At 35.9% G+C, this 20,796-nt stretch overlaps 2 protein-coding genes across 4 annotated transcripts; both read left to right on the top strand.

Annotated features, from left to right (window-relative positions):
* The first annotated feature begins 118 nt into the window (after window positions 1–118).
* On the top strand, window positions 119–5,061 carry LOC115984146 (protein N-terminal asparagine amidohydrolase-like). 3 transcript variants are annotated; one of them, XM_031107064.1, is made up of 9 exons: window positions 120–268; window positions 1,330–1,512; window positions 1,744–1,808; window positions 1,915–2,014; window positions 2,124–2,162; window positions 2,263–2,448; window positions 3,255–3,433; window positions 3,651–3,770; window positions 4,555–5,061. In XM_031107064.1, exons 1-9 carry the CDS (start codon window positions 227–229, stop codon window positions 4,658–4,660), a joined length of 1,020 nt encoding a protein of 339 aa, XP_030962924.1. In that variant the 5' UTR covers window positions 120–226; the 3' UTR covers window positions 4,661–5,061. The 3 variants fall into 3 exon arrangements, with proteins under 3 accessions (XP_030962925.1, XP_030962924.1, XP_030962926.1); XM_031107065.1 differs by lacking the exon at window positions 3,651–3,770 and having other exon boundaries at window positions 119–268; XM_031107066.1 differs by lacking the exon at window positions 120–268 and having other exon boundaries at window positions 1,384–1,512; window positions 1,722–1,808.
* Window positions 5,062–14,271: 9,210 nt separating this feature from the next.
* Window positions 14,272–20,684, top strand: LOC115987338 (myb-like protein V). The gene is made up of 3 exons (XM_031110865.1): window positions 14,272–14,782; window positions 14,888–15,437; window positions 19,320–20,684. Exons 1-3 carry the CDS (start codon window positions 14,361–14,363, stop codon window positions 20,346–20,348), a joined length of 2,001 nt encoding a protein of 666 aa, XP_030966725.1. The 5' UTR covers window positions 14,272–14,360; the 3' UTR covers window positions 20,349–20,684.
* The last annotated feature ends 112 nt before the right edge of the window (window positions 20,685–20,796 follow it).

Raw genomic sequence — 20,796 nt, forward strand, 5'->3', positions numbered from 1 at the left:
TTTACTTTTTTTACTTTTCCTATTTTTTATATTTAATGGTTGAGATTTAAAGTTGCTTTTTGCAACTTTAAATCTCAATCATCCACACCAATTGCATAGTGTCCTATTGTATTCTCAGTCTGCCACTCCCAACTCAGAAAGTCAACAAAGTCTTCCTTTCTCTGCACTTCTCTCTGAGAGATCAATCTATCAAAGAAATTTTCGGAGGATATTTTGCACCAAAATCATGATATTTGTTGGTGGGGTCCCATTTTCATCTTCGTCTCAGGTGTTCCCTTCACTGTTTCTTTCTTTCTTGTCCATTTCACTCTTTTCCTCGCACTTTTTCAAATACCCATCTGCTTATTTAGCATTAACATAAATCTGTCTGGTAAAAATTCAATGTTTTTAGATTATGTGTTCCCTTGTGCATTTATAGGAGCGATATTTGTAACCACTGTAGGAGTAAAGAGTGTAAATTTGTCATCCTATTGGGATTTTAAATTAGTAATGGACTCTTTCTGACTCTTGTTTATTTGATTTGGAGAGAGACTCTTTGATTGTCAGTTCTGTGTAGGATGATAATTTAACTTTCTTGGGTATGAAGTTTTGTGATGAAAGTTGTTGAAATGCAAATTGGGTTGGATTTTCCTTTCTTTTCTGCTCTACCTTCTTGTTGTGTGGTGAAATTTCATTGCTCTTATTATGGTCTGAGAAGTTAGGATAGGTGTAAATGCGATTGGGGGGAATTCCACCTTACAACTTGCTCTTATATGATGCTTAATGTCAAGATTGGAGCCTCAGTTAGCCTTTCTTATGGTTCCCAACTTCTGGAGTTTAGAATCTTTAATGATGACAAGCTTAGTTGAGTAGTTGATATTGTACATATGAGAGCATTCATGTGGTTCAAATTTCTTATACTTGAAGAGAATGAAAAGGAAGTAAATGTGTTTCACCATTTTGGTTTAATAATACGGCAATATAATTCTGGAAAGGACAAAACTTAGGTACTATATCTTAGATTTCCCAATTAAATTCAACCATGTAATTGCGTTGGCATTGACCAATAAACCACATGGTTGAATTTAATTGTCTTTGCAAAAAAATGTGCTGTATTGATTAATATAGTATAGTGCCACGGTTGAATTTAATTGAAGAACCTAAGGTACAACAACTAATGAACTGTACAAAAATTTTATACTTCTGGAAATAATTACATTTTCTCTGAGAAGAATCTTTCCTGTAGGATTGTAAATTCTTGGTTTTATCTGACAAATAATCTGCTTGCATAATTCTGTCTTATATTATGTGTATAACTAACAAATGCGAAAAACTTGTGCTTATGAACAGGGAAATACCCTGGTTGCTTTGATGGAAGACCCTATTTTGGTATCTGCCGCAAATTCATTCAAGGCTATTCCAGAGAGGAAGTTCTCAGTTTATGAAGAGTCTGGCATGGATAGATTGACGAAGAATAAATGGATTTATCTGTTCCAAGGAGAATATGGAACTGTTGACCCTGCATTTGTTGATGTATGTGTTCCAAAAAATTAATCCTTAAGATAGCCCCATTTGGAATTTCAGATATAAAATTGCATGGTTTTATGAATTGAATTCACAATTTAATAGCCTTAGAGCAATGTTAGAAATGTTTTTGTACGATGAATTGTCACTTGATAGAGTACTGCAGTGCCGTTTAGTTACTTTAGTATTCTTATTTCCAACTTCCTTCTTAACATCAGTTTTCCCCTTTCATATGATAAGTTTGTTGGCACTGATGAAGCAACAACCTGTGTGGGCATTGTTATTCGCAACAAGAAAAATGGAATGTAAGAACTGATCATATGTGGGAGACAGAATTAATTAAAAATATCACAGTTCTATTCCGTTTGGTTCTTTGCATTTGATTCTGTTTTTTTTTTTTTTTAAGTGCAGGACCTCAGTTTCTCATATGGATTCTCCAAATATTGTGGACATGGGCCTCTCCCAGATGTTATTGCATGTTGTTGATCACAATATGGATGCTGAGTTGGATGTACTTACTCTATTTCTCTATAGTTTTGGCTTCTCAACAATGAAATTTGCCTATTGATCTTAATTACTATTACATGGATTGAAAAGACTGCATAATGAAATGAATGCAGGTGCATCTTGTCGGTGGCTTTGAAGATGTTTCACCAAATGTATGGTTTGGGATCCTGTACTTTATTATTGATTTTCCCATGATGTAGTTATCCAAGAGTCAGAATAATTGAAGTTGAGTGTGTTGAACTTTTTATGCAGTGCTCTAGCACTAGATCAGAAAGCCAGGAACAGTTGGATGGTCATTCCTTTCCATTGTGTGCCAAAATAGTTGAAGCTTTGTTCACAAGACCAGAAAATTTTCATGTTCAGACTCTCTTTGTTCTTGGGCATAACACCAGAAGGGATTCTGAAGGGAATGCATACCCCATTTTCCATGGTTTAGTGGTCAGCTTCAACTCTTTGATTCCTATATCTTAAATATTTTGTCTGTGTTTAGTTCATGCAAATAAATTAAAACCTGCTTGAAAGAAATAGAGCCAGATCTTTCTTTCAAACTGGGAATATCAAACTTGTATTAGCAAAATACTAGTTGGTTTCTGCTGTGGACAAGGTGGTAGAGGAAAAAATGATTTACCGAGCCCATATATACTGCCTTAGCTTCAATCCTGGACTTATTAATTAAAAACAAAAGTGAGAAATGTCATGGAAGAGGCAGCTATGTAGATACTGGGTATATGCATTCTCATATATTCTCTTTGCAGTGTTGTAAAGTTAATGATTTAAGCCTGTAGCTCTGATGAATTTGCCACATTTGAAGTCTCAGTTAGCCAAAAACCCAAATGCACAGAAGCAAGGCCAAAAGATTTATTTGATATGCATTCAGATTCTAGTATTGATTTCTAGCAAAGTATTACTTGTATGGATCAAATAGTTTCGGGTCATCAAGAAGTACATATATATATATATATGTGTGTATATATATAAAATATCATTTGGGACAGATTCTAGTTTGGATCTATTTAATGGCAAGGCAAAGACATCTGTTGGGTAGACTAGTTACATGTGTGAGACAGATTCTTGTATTGACTGACTTAATGGCACATAGCAAGACGCATAATCACTAAACCAGTTACTTGTGTGGTCTTCATAGTTTTATGACATGTTTGCAGCCCCTGTTGGTTAATGTATGTGGTTGAAGCTCGTAGCACTGTTCTAAAATATAGATTTTAATCTTTTTCAACGTTTTTCAGGTAGAAACTGCCACTGGATTAGTTACCCCTGCCTGTTTTGATAGAACTTCAAGATGTCCAGATGAGATTGTTAGGAGAATTCGAGTAACATCAGCCTATGAGGACCCCAGTTGGAGTGGCAAGTTGCTTGAGACATATGATACTCAAACTGATCAATTCAGAATTGCTTCATGCTGCTGGTACAATTTTTAAACTACCTACAAACTACAGCTTATGTCATCTGCATTCAAAGAAAGCACAGGATTCATTTCTTTCCAAAGCAGTTTTCTGGTTTTTTTTTTATTTTTTTATTTTTATTTTTTATTATTTTTTTATTTTTTTATTTTTATAAATTTATTTCCTCGCTCTTTCTTGCATCTATGCTTATGCTTTGAGCTCTTCTTTCCATTGATACAGGAGCTTTCGCCAAAAATATATTTCTTTGACACTACAAAGTCTTTCTGATTCAGAAATTCTCCTTAGATGTTCCACTTCTCCTTCTGCTGAGGCCCCAGATTTCGTGGATAATTTAAGAAGGTATAGTCTGATTAAAATAAAACTGGGATTTACAGTTATTTTCTTATAAGCACGTTTTTGGCGTAAGGGGAGGGGGAAGGGAATGGGACATTCAAACTAGTGACCTTTGCTTCATGAGGCATGGTCCCCAGCCAATTGTGCTACCCTTAGGGGTCCTTGGTCAGCCTGTGATATAAGCATCTTAACTACTACTTAATAGGCAATAACTATTTGAGCATTACACAATTTGCTTTTTGGATGCCAATATACAAGTCAATATGATAGCCATTGGCTGGATAGAGAGCAAAATAATTTAAGAATAAATAGATATAGAGGTTTTTGTGTCTTTAATAAGTCATGACTTGGGTTTATGGTATGCTGTTTTGCTACCTAAAAGTCCCCGCACCCCCAACACACACACACACACAAAAACCCCAAAAGGGGCATGTTATAATGTAATTTTTTTTCATAGACACACAAACTGCAATCAAAATGTAATAAAAATAATAGAAATGAAAATGAGATGCAAAGAGGGATGAGGACTTTTTTTAAGCAACTTGCAGCACATATATTTTTATTTTCTAATCAATTGTTGTTGAAAACTTGCATCACAAACTGCAATCAAAATCTTATAAGAGGAATAGAAAAGAAAATGAGATGCAAAGAGGGATGAAGATATCCTGTGAAAAATAAGATGTTTACCAGTTGAAAACTTGCAGCAAATTTATATTGTGAAACAATGATTGGTTAGAAAATAGTAATAGTTTTTATTTTTATAATTTATTTTCTAAGTTTTCCCTTTTAGGCAATGGGAGTATCTGATTGAACACCCAGATTGGAGAGAAACCTTTCCTAGGAAGCAGCCACGAGTCTTCGAGAGGGCCGGGGATGGAGGATGGAAAAGGTGCTGATTACAGTTATGAATTTCTTGGCACAACCAGATTGGAGAGAAACCTTTCCTAGGAAGCAGCCACGAGTCTTCAAGAGGGCCGGGGATGGAGGATGGAAAAGGTTGTGCCAAGAACCTCATAAAGGTAGTGAAAAACTTCGTTTGAATATTTCCCATTGCGAAATTGACTTTCTTTTTTGGGTCAAAATCGTAGTGATTCTTCCAAGCGCCTGAGAAACTTGCACGTCTTAGTTCGAAGATGACTATATATAGTGACATTTCTGTTGTTGCACAAAATCCAATCTGAACTGCCATCTTGTACTAGATTAAACAAATTGGTGTGCTATTTTTCTGAGGTTGCCAAACTGGGTATGCAAATCATTCAGTACATTGATCTAATATGTGACTGGTATGGTTCATTTGGATTGAAGATGTGATTCCAATTAGCTTTTATTAGAGACTAATTTTACAAGTCAGTTGCATGCTGAATTGCTTCTTGGTTATTCAGCAGCTGTAGCATAGCTTAAAAAGCTGTTTGTAGTGCTTTTGCTTTTGTTCCCAGAGGTGTATGCATTTGTACCAGTTTATTTTTTTTTGGTTTTTCATTGATGCTTAAATGAGCAAGATGATTATGCAGTTTTTGTGGATTAGAGTAAAATGCAGCTAAAAAGCAATAGATCAGTGCATTGTCATCAAGGTTCTACCACTGCATTTAGTAAAGTTTGGTGAAGCTCAAATTTGAGCAATATCAGTTGTAGGTTTATATGTGTTGCTTTTGTTTGCTTCAAGAACTGTAATTATACCACTACTATTTAGTATTGAGGGTAAATTGCATTTTTGGTCTCTCAATTTTTAAAGTTTCGATTTTGGTCTAATCCCTTTGTCTAAAAGCCGTGAAAGTTGGAAATATTGTAAAAACACCCATTTCCAAGGGCAAGTGAAACTCTACGAACCCAGCTAAAAAATAATAGCAATGTTAGGACCACATCATTTCACACAACTTTGGTCACAACTTGCCATGTGGCGAGTTGTGAATGGTAGATGTGTGGTGGTGGGTCCATGTGGGACCATACCTGTACCATTCACAACTTGTCACGTGACGAGTTGTGGCCAAAGTTATGTGAAATGGTGTGGTTCTAGCATTTTAAAAAAAATAATAATAAGAGGAGAATCGTTATGTCCAAATTGTAGGAAGCCACAATGGTGGACCATCTAACCATGTATAGCACAAAAAAAGTATTTATGCAAAGAATCTAATGTAACATCCATTTCACATGCACGTTGGATTCCTTTGAGTGAATTATAGATATATATGTAAGGGATTTTATAGCATTAGATACAACTTTTAAAGGTTGTATTGAAAGTTTCTCTCACGTGTGTGTAATATTATTTATATATATATATATATATATATGTAAACTTGATGAGAAGGTATCTCGTGCATTTGTTTTATACATCCTCCTTTTTAGAGTATGTAGATTCTTTACGATTGTCGGGTCCATACTCCACATAATGTAAAAGGAAAGATGCATATATTTGAAGTGTGAGATTATTATTGAAATTCCACATGTATTTGAAAGAGACATTATATAAATCTGTTATATAAGATGTTACATTTGTAAGAATTTTAGGTAGCTAGCGTTTTGAAATGTAGAATGGCTGCAAGGTCTAAGATGGAAAAAAATCAACTTTAAACTGCGCCTCGTGTTGCATGTGAAGAATCCGATACTCTGATTTTACTTGACAGAATTCCTGGATGCTTGCTTTGTGCGGGTTTGGTCTTGATATAGCTTAGCTTCTATGTGGTTTCTTGTTCAATCTATGTTTTGGGTAGCTTGTTTTTGGTGCCGTCAGCTTTTTCTTTTAAATTTTTTGGATACTTGTTTAACTAACTTTGAACAAGTAGGCAATAAGTAATCAACAAAAGGTAACTTTCAAACGCACATATGTGTTTGGCAAAACATATTTTCATTGTCTTTATTTTATCCGAAGTTTTTCTACTAACTATAACTATATAAAAAAAGTGAAAAACTCCATCTACAGTAACTTTTTGGTTTACTCAATCTGGTGGGCAAAACTCACTGCTTCATCACTTGTTTTAATTGGGCTTAAAAGAAAAACACATAACCCACACCTGTTATGGTTCACCAAACGTCCAAAACTCAATGTTTTGTGTAGGAAAGAAAAGCAAGTTCGACACAGGCAAAAAGCAAGAAATATCTTTTTCTTCTGATAGACTCATTAGAGAGATAAACTTGAGTTGAGGATGTGTGTAGTGGCAGTCAGGGACGGAGCCAGGACTTGGAGTTAGGAGGGTGATTTTATTGTTAATTATATGCAGTGGCTTCTACTTTTAGTTCTATTGCTTAGTTGACAAAGGTTTTCTTTTATTATTATTATTTTTCATGCGTGAGTAGAGTGTCTTTTGTTGGTAAGGACAAAATTATTTTGTTTAAAATTTTTTAAAGGGTTAAGTTTGTTTTTGGTAAAATTGGTTGATTAGTCTCAAAGGGTTTTTTTTTTTTTTTTAGTTTGTTTTTGGTAAAATTGGTTGATTAGTCTCAAAGGTTTTTATTTTTATTTTTATTTTATTTTATTTTATTTTTTAGCTTTGCTATTGCCTATTGATACTGTGGGGCCCAATAGTTTGTGGCCTTGGCCCATTTATTTATTGGGGTCTAAAGGCCCGAGCCGAGGAGGGTCATAACTTAGGATCGGTAATACAAGTACAAAATAGCCTTGGGACACAGCCGATGACGATTCAGTCCTCGGCATGTCCGAGATCTCACAAGAAGAAAGGGCAAAAATGGTATAGAAACAACTTGGAAAAAAATCTAAAATATCTGTGCCAATAGAAAAGGGTATGCTGGAAAGTATAACGACCAGGGAAAGCTGCCCTTACTGCCATTCAATACTCTGCACCTGACAGAGCCATACTCTCCAGCTTTTACAACCACCTCCAACCACTCTGGGTATGGACTGATGGGACAAGTATCAGTCTTGGAATGTCGATCCTACACGTGGACGAAGGATAAAAAACACAGGCTAGTATAAAAGGAAAAGTAAGTAATTCATAGAAGGGGCTGGGAAAAATGGCCAAAAACCAGAGCCTCCCAGCCCGCCTCCAGGAGAAAGACTCCCAGGGCGAACACGATTTAAACCATGCATGAACACCACGAAAAACCCACCGTCTGGTGACTAAGGCCTAGCCTTTCAAACCCATGCTCTACAAATGATATTGTTTGGGCCTTTTTACGTGCGAACCCAACACTGTTACGGTTCGTTACAAATTGCGTCCTCACAATTGGCGCCGTCTGTGGGAAAGGCTTGTGTGTTGGCATAGGCGGTAGGTCGAGAGAATTCCCTTGTCATTTCTAATAGCCGGTTATAGAGTTCTAGCGTAAAGTTCCACTAGGGGCTATGATTCTTGACTAGGGGCTACGCTTTGTAGCGTCAGTCGCATGGATGGTTCTAAGGGCTTGGCCGAGGAGCTAATTCCCCTAAAGCCAAGGCCCCATGCCAAAAACTGAGTTTTGGACAGAACCAAGGTATTGTATGGTCTTCGGACTCAAACCTATGGGGAAACCAACTACTTAGATGAGAAAACTGAGTTTTGGACAGAACCAAGGTATTGTATGGTCCTCGGACTCAAACCTATGGGGAAACCAACTACTTAGATGAGAAAACTGAGTTTTGGACAGAACCAAGGTATTGTATGGTCTTCGGACTCAAACCTATGGGGAAACCAACTACTTAGATGAGAAAACTGAGTTTTGGACAGAACCAAGGTATTGTATGGTCCTCGGACTCAAACCTATGGGGAAACCAACTACTTAGATGAGAAAACTGAGTTTTGGACAGAACCAAGGTATTGTATGGTCCTCGGACTCAAACCTATGGGGAAACCAACTACTTAGATGAGAAAACTGAGTTTTGGACAGAACCAAGGTATTGTATGGTCCTCGGACTCAAACCTACGGGGAAACCAACTACTTAGATGAGAAAACTGAGTTTTGGACAGAACCAAGGTATTGTATGGTCCTCGGACTCAAACCTATGGGGAAACCAACTACTTAGATGAGAAAACTGAGTTTTGGACAGAACCAAGGTATTGTATGGTCTTCGGACTCAAACTTATGGGGAAACCAACTACCTAGATGAGAAAACTGAGTTTTGGACAGAACCAAGGTATTGTATGGTCCTCGGACTCAAACCTATGGGAAAACCAACTACTTAGATGAGAAAACTGAGTTTTGGACAGAACCAAAGTATTGTATGATCCTCAGACTCAAACCTATGGGGAAACCAACTACTTAGATGAGAAAATTGAGTTTTGGACAGAACCAAGGTATTGTATGGTCCTCGGACTCAAACCTATAGAAAGGTCGGCTACTTAATAAAAATTCTAAGTTGCTCAATCCTCGGCTCAAATACCAGAAAAAGGTTAAGGCTATGAAAGTTGTAAGGAAGATGGTGAAACTCCCTATTACTCAGCAAATTGGAGGGGCTGTTCATTTTTGGGTTATATGTCTTCGGATGATTACCTCCTACACCGCGCCGAGCATTCAGTAGTTATCTCGGCTATTTTGGGGTAAGTGTTGTTTTCTTTTAGGTCGGCATTATTGTGCCAGAAAACTCTATTAAATTCATGATAATATCTTTTCCTTAGCAAGAGTTTTGACCCTAAGTATCATATGTTCAAGTCGGTATTATTGTGCCGAACAGCTCTCATAAGTTCATAATAGTACATTTTTCCTCAATAAGGGATTTCGGTCCTAAGTATTGTGCTCTCAGGTCGGCGGTATTGTGCCAGACCGCCCCAATAAGCTCATCATAATATCCTGTCTTTTTCTTCTTAATGTGGGTTTCAACTCTAAGTATCATTTGTTCGATTCAGTATTATTAAGTTGGATAGTTTCAATAAACACAGAGTAAGATCTTTCTATTAACTGAGATTTCGGTCCTAGACGTCGGTCAAAGTGTAAAAATAAAAAGGATTCACAAGATAGTATGTCTATTCACGGCGTAACTATTTCAGAAATAAAGAGATAAAACATGTGAAGTAAAGCAATAACGACTTTTATTAATATAAAGATGTATTACAACGTACAAAGAAGGGTTTAAACAAGCCTGTACAGAAGGTGGATTACAAAAAAAAAAAAAAAAAAAATAAAAAAAAAAAAAAAAATCACAACAATACAGACAAATAAACAGTCAAATGCTTTTTTAAACTTGTCTCCGAAATCCTTCCAAACTCTGCCCCAGTAGCGCCCATATTGAGAGGAGGACCTTCTTCAGAAGAAGAGGGAGGAGATGAAGAGAGAGAAGGAGGAGAAGAAGAGGAAGAAGGAAAAGCACCAGGATGGATCTGGTGGTGGAAAGAAGAAGAAAGAGAGGCAAAAGGAGGCACCAGCGAACGAAGAGAGGAAGAAGCAGGGGCACTTAGTCCCTGCGTCAGTCCTGACTCCTAACACGCTGGTGTCATGTTAGCTATGCTCATGAGAGAGCGGCTGGTACTGATAATGGGTGACCCCAACTCAGTCGCGCCGGAAGTTTGACGTGACGAGCCCCTGCTTCGAATTTTGGCTGAAATGAGGGTAAGAAGGATCTTGAGTCTCCGCTATCCTTGCCCTGACCGAGCCATTTTGAGTTTCGTAAGAATGTGGTGTTTCTGGGAGGGGAATGATTCTTTCATTACTTACTCCTATCTCGAGTGTATCACAAGTTAAGATACAATTAGCGGATAAAGTAAACTCTGGAGGAAGCTAAAGGTTTCAGATTTCAGAAAGATTAAAGGGTCTCTGTACAAGAGAAATAACCTCTTGCCTTCCTTCTTATATGAAAGGTAGAGCGGAAGGTATTTAATCTGTCTAGATTTCCAAGAAAATCTGTAAACGAGAATGTACCCGTTCCACTTCCCCACATCGTCAACAAACCGTCGAATTTAAATAGTCTCGTAAAGGTAAGTCATTAAAGGTGCGTTTCGAATAATCAAACGGCGGGGACACATTGTGAATGAATTCATAGGAATGTCTCGTAGTCCGGTATGTTTCCTGGGTAGATGAATAGACACCAGCATTAATGAAAGACAGAGTTAAACGAGCCGTAATAAAGGCTCGACGTTACCAAAATCCTCCTCTCCCAACTAAGAGGTCGGACAGCAAGATTTTGAGGGGCTATTGTGGGGCCCAATAGTTTGTGGCCCTGGCCCATTTATTCATTGGGGTCTAAAGGCCCGAGCCGAGGAAGGTTATAACCCAGGATCGGTAATACAAGTACAAAATAGCCTTGGGACACAGCCGAGGACGATTCAGTCCTTGGCATGTTCGAGATCTCACAAGAAGAAAGGGCAAAAATGGTATAGAAACAACTTGGGAAAAAATCTAAAATATCTGTGCCAATAGAAAAGGGTATGTTGGAAAGTATAACGACCAGGAAAAGCTGCCCTTACTGCCATTCAATACTCTGCACCTGACAGAACCATACTCTCCAACTTTTACAACCACCCCCCAACCACTCTGGGTATGGACTGATGGGACAAGTATCAGTCTTGGAATGTCGATCCTACACGTGGACGAAGGATAAAAAACACAGGCTAGTATAAAAGGAAAAGTAAGTAATTCATAGAAGGGGCTGGGAAAAATGGCCAAAAACCAGAGCCTCCCAGCCCACCTCCAGGAGAAAGACTCCCAGGGCGAACACAATTTAAACCATGCATGAACACCACGAAAAACCCATCGTCTGGTGACTAAGGCCTAGCCTTTCAAACCCACGCTCTACAAATGATATTGTTTGGGCCTTTTTACGTGCGAACCCAACACTGTTACGGTTCGTTACAAATCGCGTTCTCACAGATACTTTTTGTTGTTGGACTAATATTTTGGGCTTGTATATATATATATATATATATATATATTTTAGATTTTAGATCTTAAATTTTTTTATGGACTTTAAAAGGAGGAAAATACTTGATCTACAAATTTTTATTATAATTAGTGGTTATTAGTAAGTAAAAAAGTGATGTAATTTGCTACCTCAATAGTCTATAAATTTGTTGTAAAAAGGTTTGTAGCTGTTGCATTTCTCTTATAATGATCCATAAGTGGTAGAAAATGTAATTTTATTAAACGAAATTGCTAAAATTAGTACCTAAATATATAGTTATATAATTATATTATTTTAAAAAAAAAATTAGGGGGGGCAATGCATGAATGGCTCCGTCCATGGTGGTAGTGCAATCCGTACATATTTGGTGAGATAAGGCTCAGAGATAGAAGGCTATAGGTTTGTAGGGGGGGAGGATTGTCAGGGGGATAAACACCTTGGGGAGCTTCCTTGAGTAATTAATATAACATATAGAGACACACTTTAACCCAAAAGGTCTAAGCCCAATGGATATGTGCTCAATTATATTATATTAATCACTCATTCTTCTCATCTTTATTCAATATGGGACTTCACTCACACGTGTAACTTAACAATCTTCCCCTTACGTGTTTGCCTCTCTATGGGTTTCAACACCTCTCTGTGGGCCATGAACAAGTCCTACTCACTCCCCTTTGCCTAATGAGCTTTTCACTTCATCAACGCGTCATCCATGGGTCTCTTGTACGCCATCCATGGGAACCACGTGTTAACCCTACACATCCATGTCCATGGGAACCTCGCATCACACCATTATTTAGCACCATTAGCAATATTCATTTTTGGCCCCCATTTTTTTTTCTTAAACACCTTGGGGAGCCTCCTTGAGTAATTAATATAACATATAGAGACACACTTTAACCCAAAAGGCCTAAGCCCAATGGATATGTGCTTAATTATGTTATATTGACAACTTATTCTTCTCATCTTTATTCAATGTGGAACTTCACTTATACGTGTAACCCAACAAGGATTGTGTGGTTTAAAGGATGGAAAGAGACTTTGCTGGAAATTATGGGTGGATGTGGGTTTCTTGGAAGTTGAGAGAGAGAAGTAGAGGACGGTTTGGCATTCTCAACTCATCACAATATAGACATCTCTCTCTCTAATATTGTGTAAAAGTACAATAACATTTGTATTTTTTTATATTAAAAATTGAAGTCTAAAAAATTGTATATCGTCAAGAGTTATATAACTCAACCGATATTTTATGATGTTTTTATCAAACAAGTCCAATTTTAAACTTAAATCTCCCTTCCAAATTGCCGTTTAGTAAGAGATTTCTAATAACGTAGTTTAAGTGTTATAGAAATACGTGTTATGATATTTAAATAATAAAAACTGTTGTTTAAATAACAATACTAAATGGGCCCTGAATTATTAAAAAATAAAAAAAGAAGAAAAAAACTGCATCCCCAAGGCAAACAACACATTTAAAAGCTTGTCTATCTGCACTAGCTTTATTTGTTTGGACTTTAGGTGTAAAATGATAGCCCTTGGAGAGGAAATAGCCAAATTGGTCCATTGGGCCAAGCTAGACTCAATTTCATAGGCTAATTTCATTGGATCTAGATCCTAAGTCCTAAACACCCACATTCAAAGCAAACCAAAAGTACACCAACCAAGATCGAAAAACCAGAAACTGTTGTGCCAATTGGTGAGAATAAAACAAGATTCGCTCCATAAACAATTTGAACAAAGGACAGCCTAGCTATTCTAATCAATACGCAGGGACAACATCGTAAATTAAACAGAACATCACAGATGTAGGCTGAGTCACCGTACCCAGTTGCGTGCTCTGATAAATTATTCGGTACAATTCAATGTATTGCACTTTTCTTTTGGATTTTATTATTTCATTATATAAAATTAGGTATCACTATTCAAATAAAATAAAATAAATAAAAATTAGGTATCACTGATCATATTTAATTTTAACGTTTGTTTGTAAGATTTATGTAACATGTTTCTATAACTTTTATAAATGAGTCTAAGAATACATTCAATCACACATCTAATTTTGCAGCTTACTAATTTGTTAAATTGTAAGTAGTGAATACTTTTTGTTTACTATCGTTTTTCGTTAACTATTCACAATTTCACAAGTTAATAATTTATTAAATTAAGAGTCTTTTTTAGAACAACTTATTTTGTTGAAACTGAAAATTTTTTACTGAAAATATTATAGATAAAGTTAAAAGATAGCTGAAATAGTATTGTGAAACCCATAAATAGTACTAAAAAGTGTAATGAAACCAATAAATAATAATAAAAATAAGCTAAATAATAAAAAAAGTCGACTTTTTAATCCACTAAGCATAAAAATGAGTCCATATACACGTAGAATTTACCTTTATACCTTTATATGAGAGAAAGATGTTAAATTTATTCAAAACTATATGATTTCACAACTCTAGACTTATTGAAAGTTGAGTTAGTGATGGATTAATGAAAAATAAAATAAAAGTAATATTGTAATAACAAACATATCTTATCACGTCAATATATAAATAAATAAAAAAAAGGAGAAGTAAATTTGTTTGTCTCTAGCATACAATTATCTCAAAAGTTGTCTTGTTTAAAATAACCACAAACCCCAACAAAGCAAAAGCAAAATACTCATCCAAAATCACAATAGCATAAAAAAAAAAAAAAAACCAACCTTAGCTAAACTAGCGCTTTATATATATATTTTTAATTTGAATGAAACCCAAGCCAAACCAAATTGGAGGGACAAGTTTATAGGTACTATTTATACATATATATGGTACTACCAAAAAAAAAAAATCACAAAAAAAATGAAAGAAACAGAATCACAATCAGAAACAAAAACGAAAACGAGTAGTAGTAATTGCATAACAACAACGTCGTCGTCGTGGGGAACATGGGAGGAGCTATTGCTAGCGTTTGCAGTTAAACGACACGGTTTCAAGGACTGGGACTCCGTCGCTACCGAGCTCAGTCTCCACTCTTTCAAACCCTCCTCCTCCTCCTCCCCTCCTCCTCTCCCTCTTCACTGTATGAACAAGTTTCGAGACCTCAAACGCCGCTTCTCTCTCCTCACCAACCACCAAAACGACGTCGCTGCTTCTTTGACGCAGAGCGAGAACGAAGAAAACGAAAACGACGTCGTTTTTTACGATGCCTGGTTGGACGAGCTCAGAAAACGCCGTGTCGCCGAGCTTAAACGTGACCTCCAACGCTATGACCTTAACATCGTGTAATTATTATTTTTTAAATATTTTTTAATTAATTAATTTTTTTTTTTTTGGTTTTTTTTGAATTTTTGGATCTGAGATTTTTTTTTGGTTTTTGGTTTTTGAAGGTTGTTGGAGAAGAAGGTGAAGAAGTTGGAGGAGGAGAGAGAGAGCGAGGAAAAGCCAGATCTGGAGGGAGATGGATCTGGAAATGGCGAACCGGAGGGGGACGAGGTGTCTCCCGTGACCGGAGAGAATTCCGACAAGGATAATCGGTCGTTTAACGAATCGAATTCGACCGAGGGTGAGAAGTCCGGGGAGGGAGCTAAATCGGAGGGTGAACAGGTTAAAACCGGTTCGGACGGGCCGGATCCGGGCAGGGAGGACATGGAATCGGGGGAGGAGGTGGCGGCGGCTCAGTCCGAGTCGGAGAGGAAAGGCGGCGGTGACTCGTCCGAGTTGCGTACGGACTCGGCAGCGAGGGGGAGCAGCGAGGTGCAGAGCTCGGCGAGCCTGACGGGAAAGAGGATGAGGCGGAGGAGGAAGGAGGTTTCCGGCGGCGTGGAGTCGCCGGAGACGGTGGAGGTGGCGGTGAAATCAGAGCCGTTGGTTGAGATTTTGGAGATAATCCGTGCGTGTGAAAACAGCTCCTTATTCGAGCGCCGACTCGAAAGCCAGGTAATTGGTCCGTTTGTTCTTCAAGGGCATTTTCGGTATTTAATAATCATTTCTATAATTAATTTTTTTTTAAAAACTTGATTTTTGGATAAAATAAATGAAATAAATAACGACGAACTAATACCCGAACTCACATAAAAGGAGATTCTTTGTACGTGCGTGTCAAGTGTCGTTAGTGAGAAAAAAAATTATAATCTTTTATTTTATATATATTTAAAAGATTTTGATATTTATTAAAAAAAATGTATGTATAAAAAATATGAATTAGTTGTCATATCATATTTTTATTTTCAATAAATTAAAAAAAATTATTGTGATGTGTTCGTGTGTTTACTTCTTAGATCACATGAATGTATGGGTTATTTTCTAATATGTTTATTAGGGTCGTTCAGCGTTACAGACTTACGATGATAGTGGTTTTATGATAATTTGATTGTTATAATAAAAATAGAATGATTTGAATATTGAATATTTAAAATGACAGAAGATTCTAACTATTAGGCAATAGTTATTTTATAATAATTCGATAGTTATAATAGAGACAGAGTGATAGTTACAACTTACAATAAAGATAAAATGATTTGAATGTTGAACGTTTAAAATGACAAACGGTTCTAATTATTAGGTGATAGTAATTTTATAATAATTTGATAGTTACAATAGAATAAGAGTGATTTAAAAATTGGACGTTTAAAATGTCAAAAGGTTCCTACTATTAATGCGGAATGCTAGAAATAATTTTTTTTTAAAAGAAAGTTGAATGTGTAGGTGCATTAGGATAGTGGTTCACATGCAAGGGTTTCTGTGATTTGTTGGTGGTGTTTTTTTATTTATATTGGACACTTTAGGTCATGTGCGGTCGAGTATTAATTACTGTCCAATAATTTAGGACCACTTTTGTATAGTTCGGCTTTGGTTTTACAAGTTGGGGTTAAATGGTCTGACCCACATTTCGGTACGGGTCCATTCACCACTCCGAGAGAAAAAGAAGAAGCTTGCTGCATGCGCATGACTTACTTACCACAATTTCGTCCTACCTTCTCCAAAGGAAAAAAAAAAGGATACTAGGGTACAAGCCAAGGTAGATAAAAAGTCATTGACCAATTGAGAGTTATGAGAGAATTTACTAGCGGTTAACAATGTTAAGTCAAGAAGGCTTGTTTACCAAATTTGTGTTATTTTTCGTTAAAAGATAGTTGTTAAGAGTTCTTCGAGAGTTTGACTTTTTTTTTTTTTTTTTTTTTCAGGAATTTAATACTTATATATCTATATTTTATTTAAGGGACTTCTTCTGTTTGGATTCCTCATTTTTTTTAGTTTAAAAATACCCTTAGATCCCTATGTTTAAGTAGAGATAAAACTACAGGATAATATGGTAAAAATGCAACTCTAACTCCCACCAAAACATTATCTAAAAAATCGGACCACTTTCCTGTTAATTTTCAAATTACTTTATCCACTTATAAATTATATTTTCAAAATAAAAATTATATATATAAAATTTAAAAAAGATTAGTTTTTTTCTACAAAATAAGACCACTAAAAAAAAAGCCTCATCGCACGCGCTTTGCACGTGTGGTGAGGCTAGTATTAAATAATTACTCTTCGAGAGTCTGACTATTCTTTAGGAATCTCATACTCATAGTGTTAAATAATTACAAGAATAGTTTTCTGAGGCAATTTCAAGATGTAGGGGTTTTCAAATCCAATGCCTCGTGGATTTTATAAAATCTTAAAAACCAGACCAACTCTTTGAAATTATCATTATTCAATATTTTGAATTTTATCATAAATTTAATTAGTGTAATTCATTGTTTTGATGAGGAAATAAATATTATTTTGAAACTATCAAATAATTACTGAGGTTTTTGAAAATTTGCATCCATATGAAGAAAATGAATTTTTGCATGCAGATTTCGTAACACTTGGATAGTCTTGGATAAAATAGCTGACGTGTGGTGTAAATTAAAATTATAATCCGAAATTTGAATTTTCATTTTATACCAAAATCTATAATTTATTGAATCAAGTCATGAACCCACTTTTTGTTGCTTCTACCCAAAAGAAGATAAGAGAATTATTTGTTTGTTTTCTCTTTATATAGGAAAGTAACAAATATATTTTGGGACAAAACAAAGTGACGTCGTTCCGATTTCTCACACACGCACCACTTTGGAGGGCTAGGAAAAAAAAGAGCAATATATATTTTTTTGGGATTAAAAAATAGTAATAAAAATTATTGTGGCTTAAAATATTGCAACGTGGTCGTGTAGCTTCATTACTTTTTAATCGGAAATACGTGGCATACATGCGGGGCATGTCAACCTCCACGGACCCACTTGGCGTGTCTTCTTTATTTCTTTGCCTTATTTTAGCGTCCCAACCGTTCATATTTCTATGGTCTTTTGCGTTTGAATAATTCCTACTTTTCTTTATAAAGAATAATGAATAATTGGTACTTTGATACGAAAAGGTATTTTGTTATTTATATTAAAATCTAATAAATGAAAAATATGTGTATAAAAATAATTACCTATTAAGATATGTCTTTTAATTGTTAGTGGATTAGTTATTTTTTACAAATATATTTTACACTTATTAAATTTTGATATTATTGATATAGTATCATTTGATACCAAATATCTTTGACAAAAATAAACAGGCAATTATTAGGAGGTTTTTATGAGATTTTTTCCTTTATCTATAGGTTTGAAGATAGAGATAATCATAAGTTCGTATCAAAACCGTTTTCTAGTTAAGAAAAATGAATGTTTAAAGTTTTCGATAAACTCTTTCAAAATATTTTAAATATTTTTTAATGTAGTTTTGAATTTTGATAAACACGTGTATTCTCATGTAGCTATTAATGCTTGAAAGCGAGCGTGATTGACTTTAAAAAGGGTAGTTCTAGAAAGAGCTCACGACAACAAGACTAGAGTTTGAAATGAACTCTTTTTCTTTCTATTAAGATTTTTTTTTTTGGTCATCGTGATTTGCAACGCGTGATTAATTAAGTAGTTAAAACTATAATATATATTTTAAATTTTCGTTTGAATTTAGAACCTCTGGTTTTTGCTTGGGACAAGGTCTTTTTTTATTTATTTATTTTTAAAAATTATAATGTATTTGGTAGCGACAAGGTGGTGGTTTTCACTTTTCACTTTTCACTCGTTTACCGTGAGTGTGAGTATTTCCATGCAACGTGCTTAATTGGTTGCCGTGAGAGAGAGGCTCATGAGTTGGTTGAGGGTTTGCCATCATTACCCCTCAACCTAAATGTTTTATAAAATCAGACCATCTCATTGACTTTCTGGTTTTGTGGGCCTACCAAGGCAAAAAAAAAAAAAAAAAAAAAAAAATTTATGGGGCCCCAATTTTCCATTTATCGTTCGAAATGCTTCTCGATTTAGATGAATCCCTTTAGGGCCATAACTCGGACCAAAAAACAGAGATGCTTTGAATTACAATAACTATACATTTCATTGTTAAATTTGGCTTTAGCCCGTTTAGGAAAAACAATACTTCTGCCCTTATAGCAAAGTGCAAAAGAACCATTTATTTATTTATTTTTTTGGTTTATGACGAGTAAAATTTACACATTACAAAACTTGAGATAAAAAATCTTACATAAAAAAAAAAAGTTTAAGTCTTCTAGTTTTACTTTTTTTTTTTTGGCTGGATAGTGTACTATACTACTATATATTCAACAAATTTAACATTATTATTTGAATGAGAAGGTGCCATTTATATAAATCATGGTGGGTTTTGTTGGTTGAAAGAGTTCTCTACCTGTTATCAAGTTGTTTGAAGAAACAGTATATTTGTTGATGAAATTTCAAAAGGAACAAAATGAGAAACAAATTTTGTCTAATTATTTTGCAGGAAACTGACAATTACAAAAACATGGTCCGGCAACACTTGGATTTGGAAACAATACAAAGGAGATTTCAAAAGGGCACCTATTCCTCTAGCACCCTCACATTCTACCGGGACCTCTTGCTCCTCTTCAACAATGCCACCATATTCTTCCCCAAATCCTCCATTGAATTAACCACTGCCCACCAACTTCGCCACCTTGTGTTAAACAAAATCAAGAATGAAATCCCAAAACCAAACCCGAAAGAAGATTCATCTCCACCTTCACCAATTACAATACCAACACAAACACCGACACCAACACCAACACCAAATGCAATTCCAGAACCTAAACCTGAAGTAGAAAGAACTGATTCATTGCTTGCAAAGCAGAAGTCATCAGCTCCTATAATAGTTTGCCGTAAACGAAGTTCCATGTCAGCTAAACCTTCCTCTGCTGTCTTTGGTCAAAAGGACAAGCAAGTAAGTGATGAGAAGAAGTCAGTTATTGATATAAAGCCACCTCTCGTTAAGCCCTCTTCCACCAATACAGTGGAAGACAATAGTGTGATCAAAACTTACTCAAAAGAGAAGCCTATCACTGGAGCTAGAAGCTTAAGAAGGGGCAACAAGAACTTGACAAACAATGTTAGTGCTTCTAGCAAGAAACAAAGCACGAGTCCTGGATCAAAAGCCGGTTCAGGTAACAAAGTAGAGAGTTCCAAAACTGACAAGAAGAAAACTGAAGCATTGCCATTGGAGAAAAAGCGAAGTGCAGCAGATTTCTTGAAAAGGATTAAGAATGGTGGTGGTGGTAGTAGTAAAGAGCAGAAAAGGAGACTTAGTGGGAAGGAAGATAATAGTAGGAAAGAGAGGGTGTTGAGGCTAAGTAGCGATAAGAAACTTGTAAAGGAGGAGAGTAGTCCATCAAAGAGGAGTGTTGGAAGGCCACCAAAAAGGGCAGAGGTGAGTCCAGTTTCAGCGAAGCGTGGAAAGAACAGTGGGGGAAAGGAAGTGGCAGCCTCAAATCGGCCAAGAAAGCGGGCTAGGAGGTGATGAAAATGGCTTCTGCGGTTGGTTTTGTATATTATGTAACTTTAGGTTAATTATTTACCACTGATTAGTATTTGTAGATCTTCTGGTGCCAATGAGACTTAGCTCAAATGGAATCTTCTTCTCTCCTAGAAGCTAGGAAAGCTAGGATGAGGTCCTGCATTTAAGACCCATTGATGTATGTGTAACTTGAAAAAAGAAAGTAGTTGTAGACCGTCTGGTCCCTGTAAGTTGTATTTTTTTCCTTTTGCCTGTTGGTATGTACAATGCGTTTCAGACGGAATGCATAACTAGTGTGTACTGTTGTTTAGTTTGTGAATGAATTCATCCTTTTCCAATGATCTATTACTCTCAAAAGTATATAGCCATTGGATACAAAAATCTTTAAAAAGCTTGATGAAAATGAGTGTTAGTCATAGGCATCGTAATGGATCAGAAACAAGGAGTTGCT

The sequence above is a fragment of the Quercus lobata genome, chromosome 4, assembly GCF_001633185.2.
Source record: "Quercus lobata isolate SW786 chromosome 4, ValleyOak3.0 Primary Assembly, whole genome shotgun sequence".
NCBI lineage: Eukaryota > Viridiplantae > Streptophyta > Magnoliopsida > Fagales > Fagaceae > Quercus > Quercus lobata.

Excerpts from the sequence above, each read along its gene's own strand:
- LOC115984146 (XM_031107064.1), top strand. The coding sequence starts at position 227 with ATGATATTTGTTGGTGGGGTCCCATTTTCATCTTCGTCTCAG. Across the intron at positions 2,015-2,123 it reads ATATGGATGCTGAGTTGGAT|GTGCATCTTGTCGGTGGCTT; the intron begins GTACTTACTCTA and ends AAATGAATGCAG. Across the intron at positions 3,771-4,554 it reads TTCGTGGATAATTTAAGAAG|GCAATGGGAGTATCTGATTG; the intron begins GTATAGTCTGAT and ends TTTCCCTTTTAG.
- LOC115987338 (XM_031110865.1), top strand. The coding sequence starts at position 14,361 with ATGAAAGAAACAGAATCACAATCAGAAACAAAAACGAAAACGAGTAGT. Across the intron at positions 14,783-14,887 it reads CGCTATGACCTTAACATCGT|GTTGTTGGAGAAGAAGGTGA; the intron begins GTAATTATTATT and ends TGGTTTTTGAAG. Across the intron at positions 15,438-19,319 it reads AGCGCCGACTCGAAAGCCAG|GAAACTGACAATTACAAAAA; the intron begins GTAATTGGTCCG and ends ATTATTTTGCAG.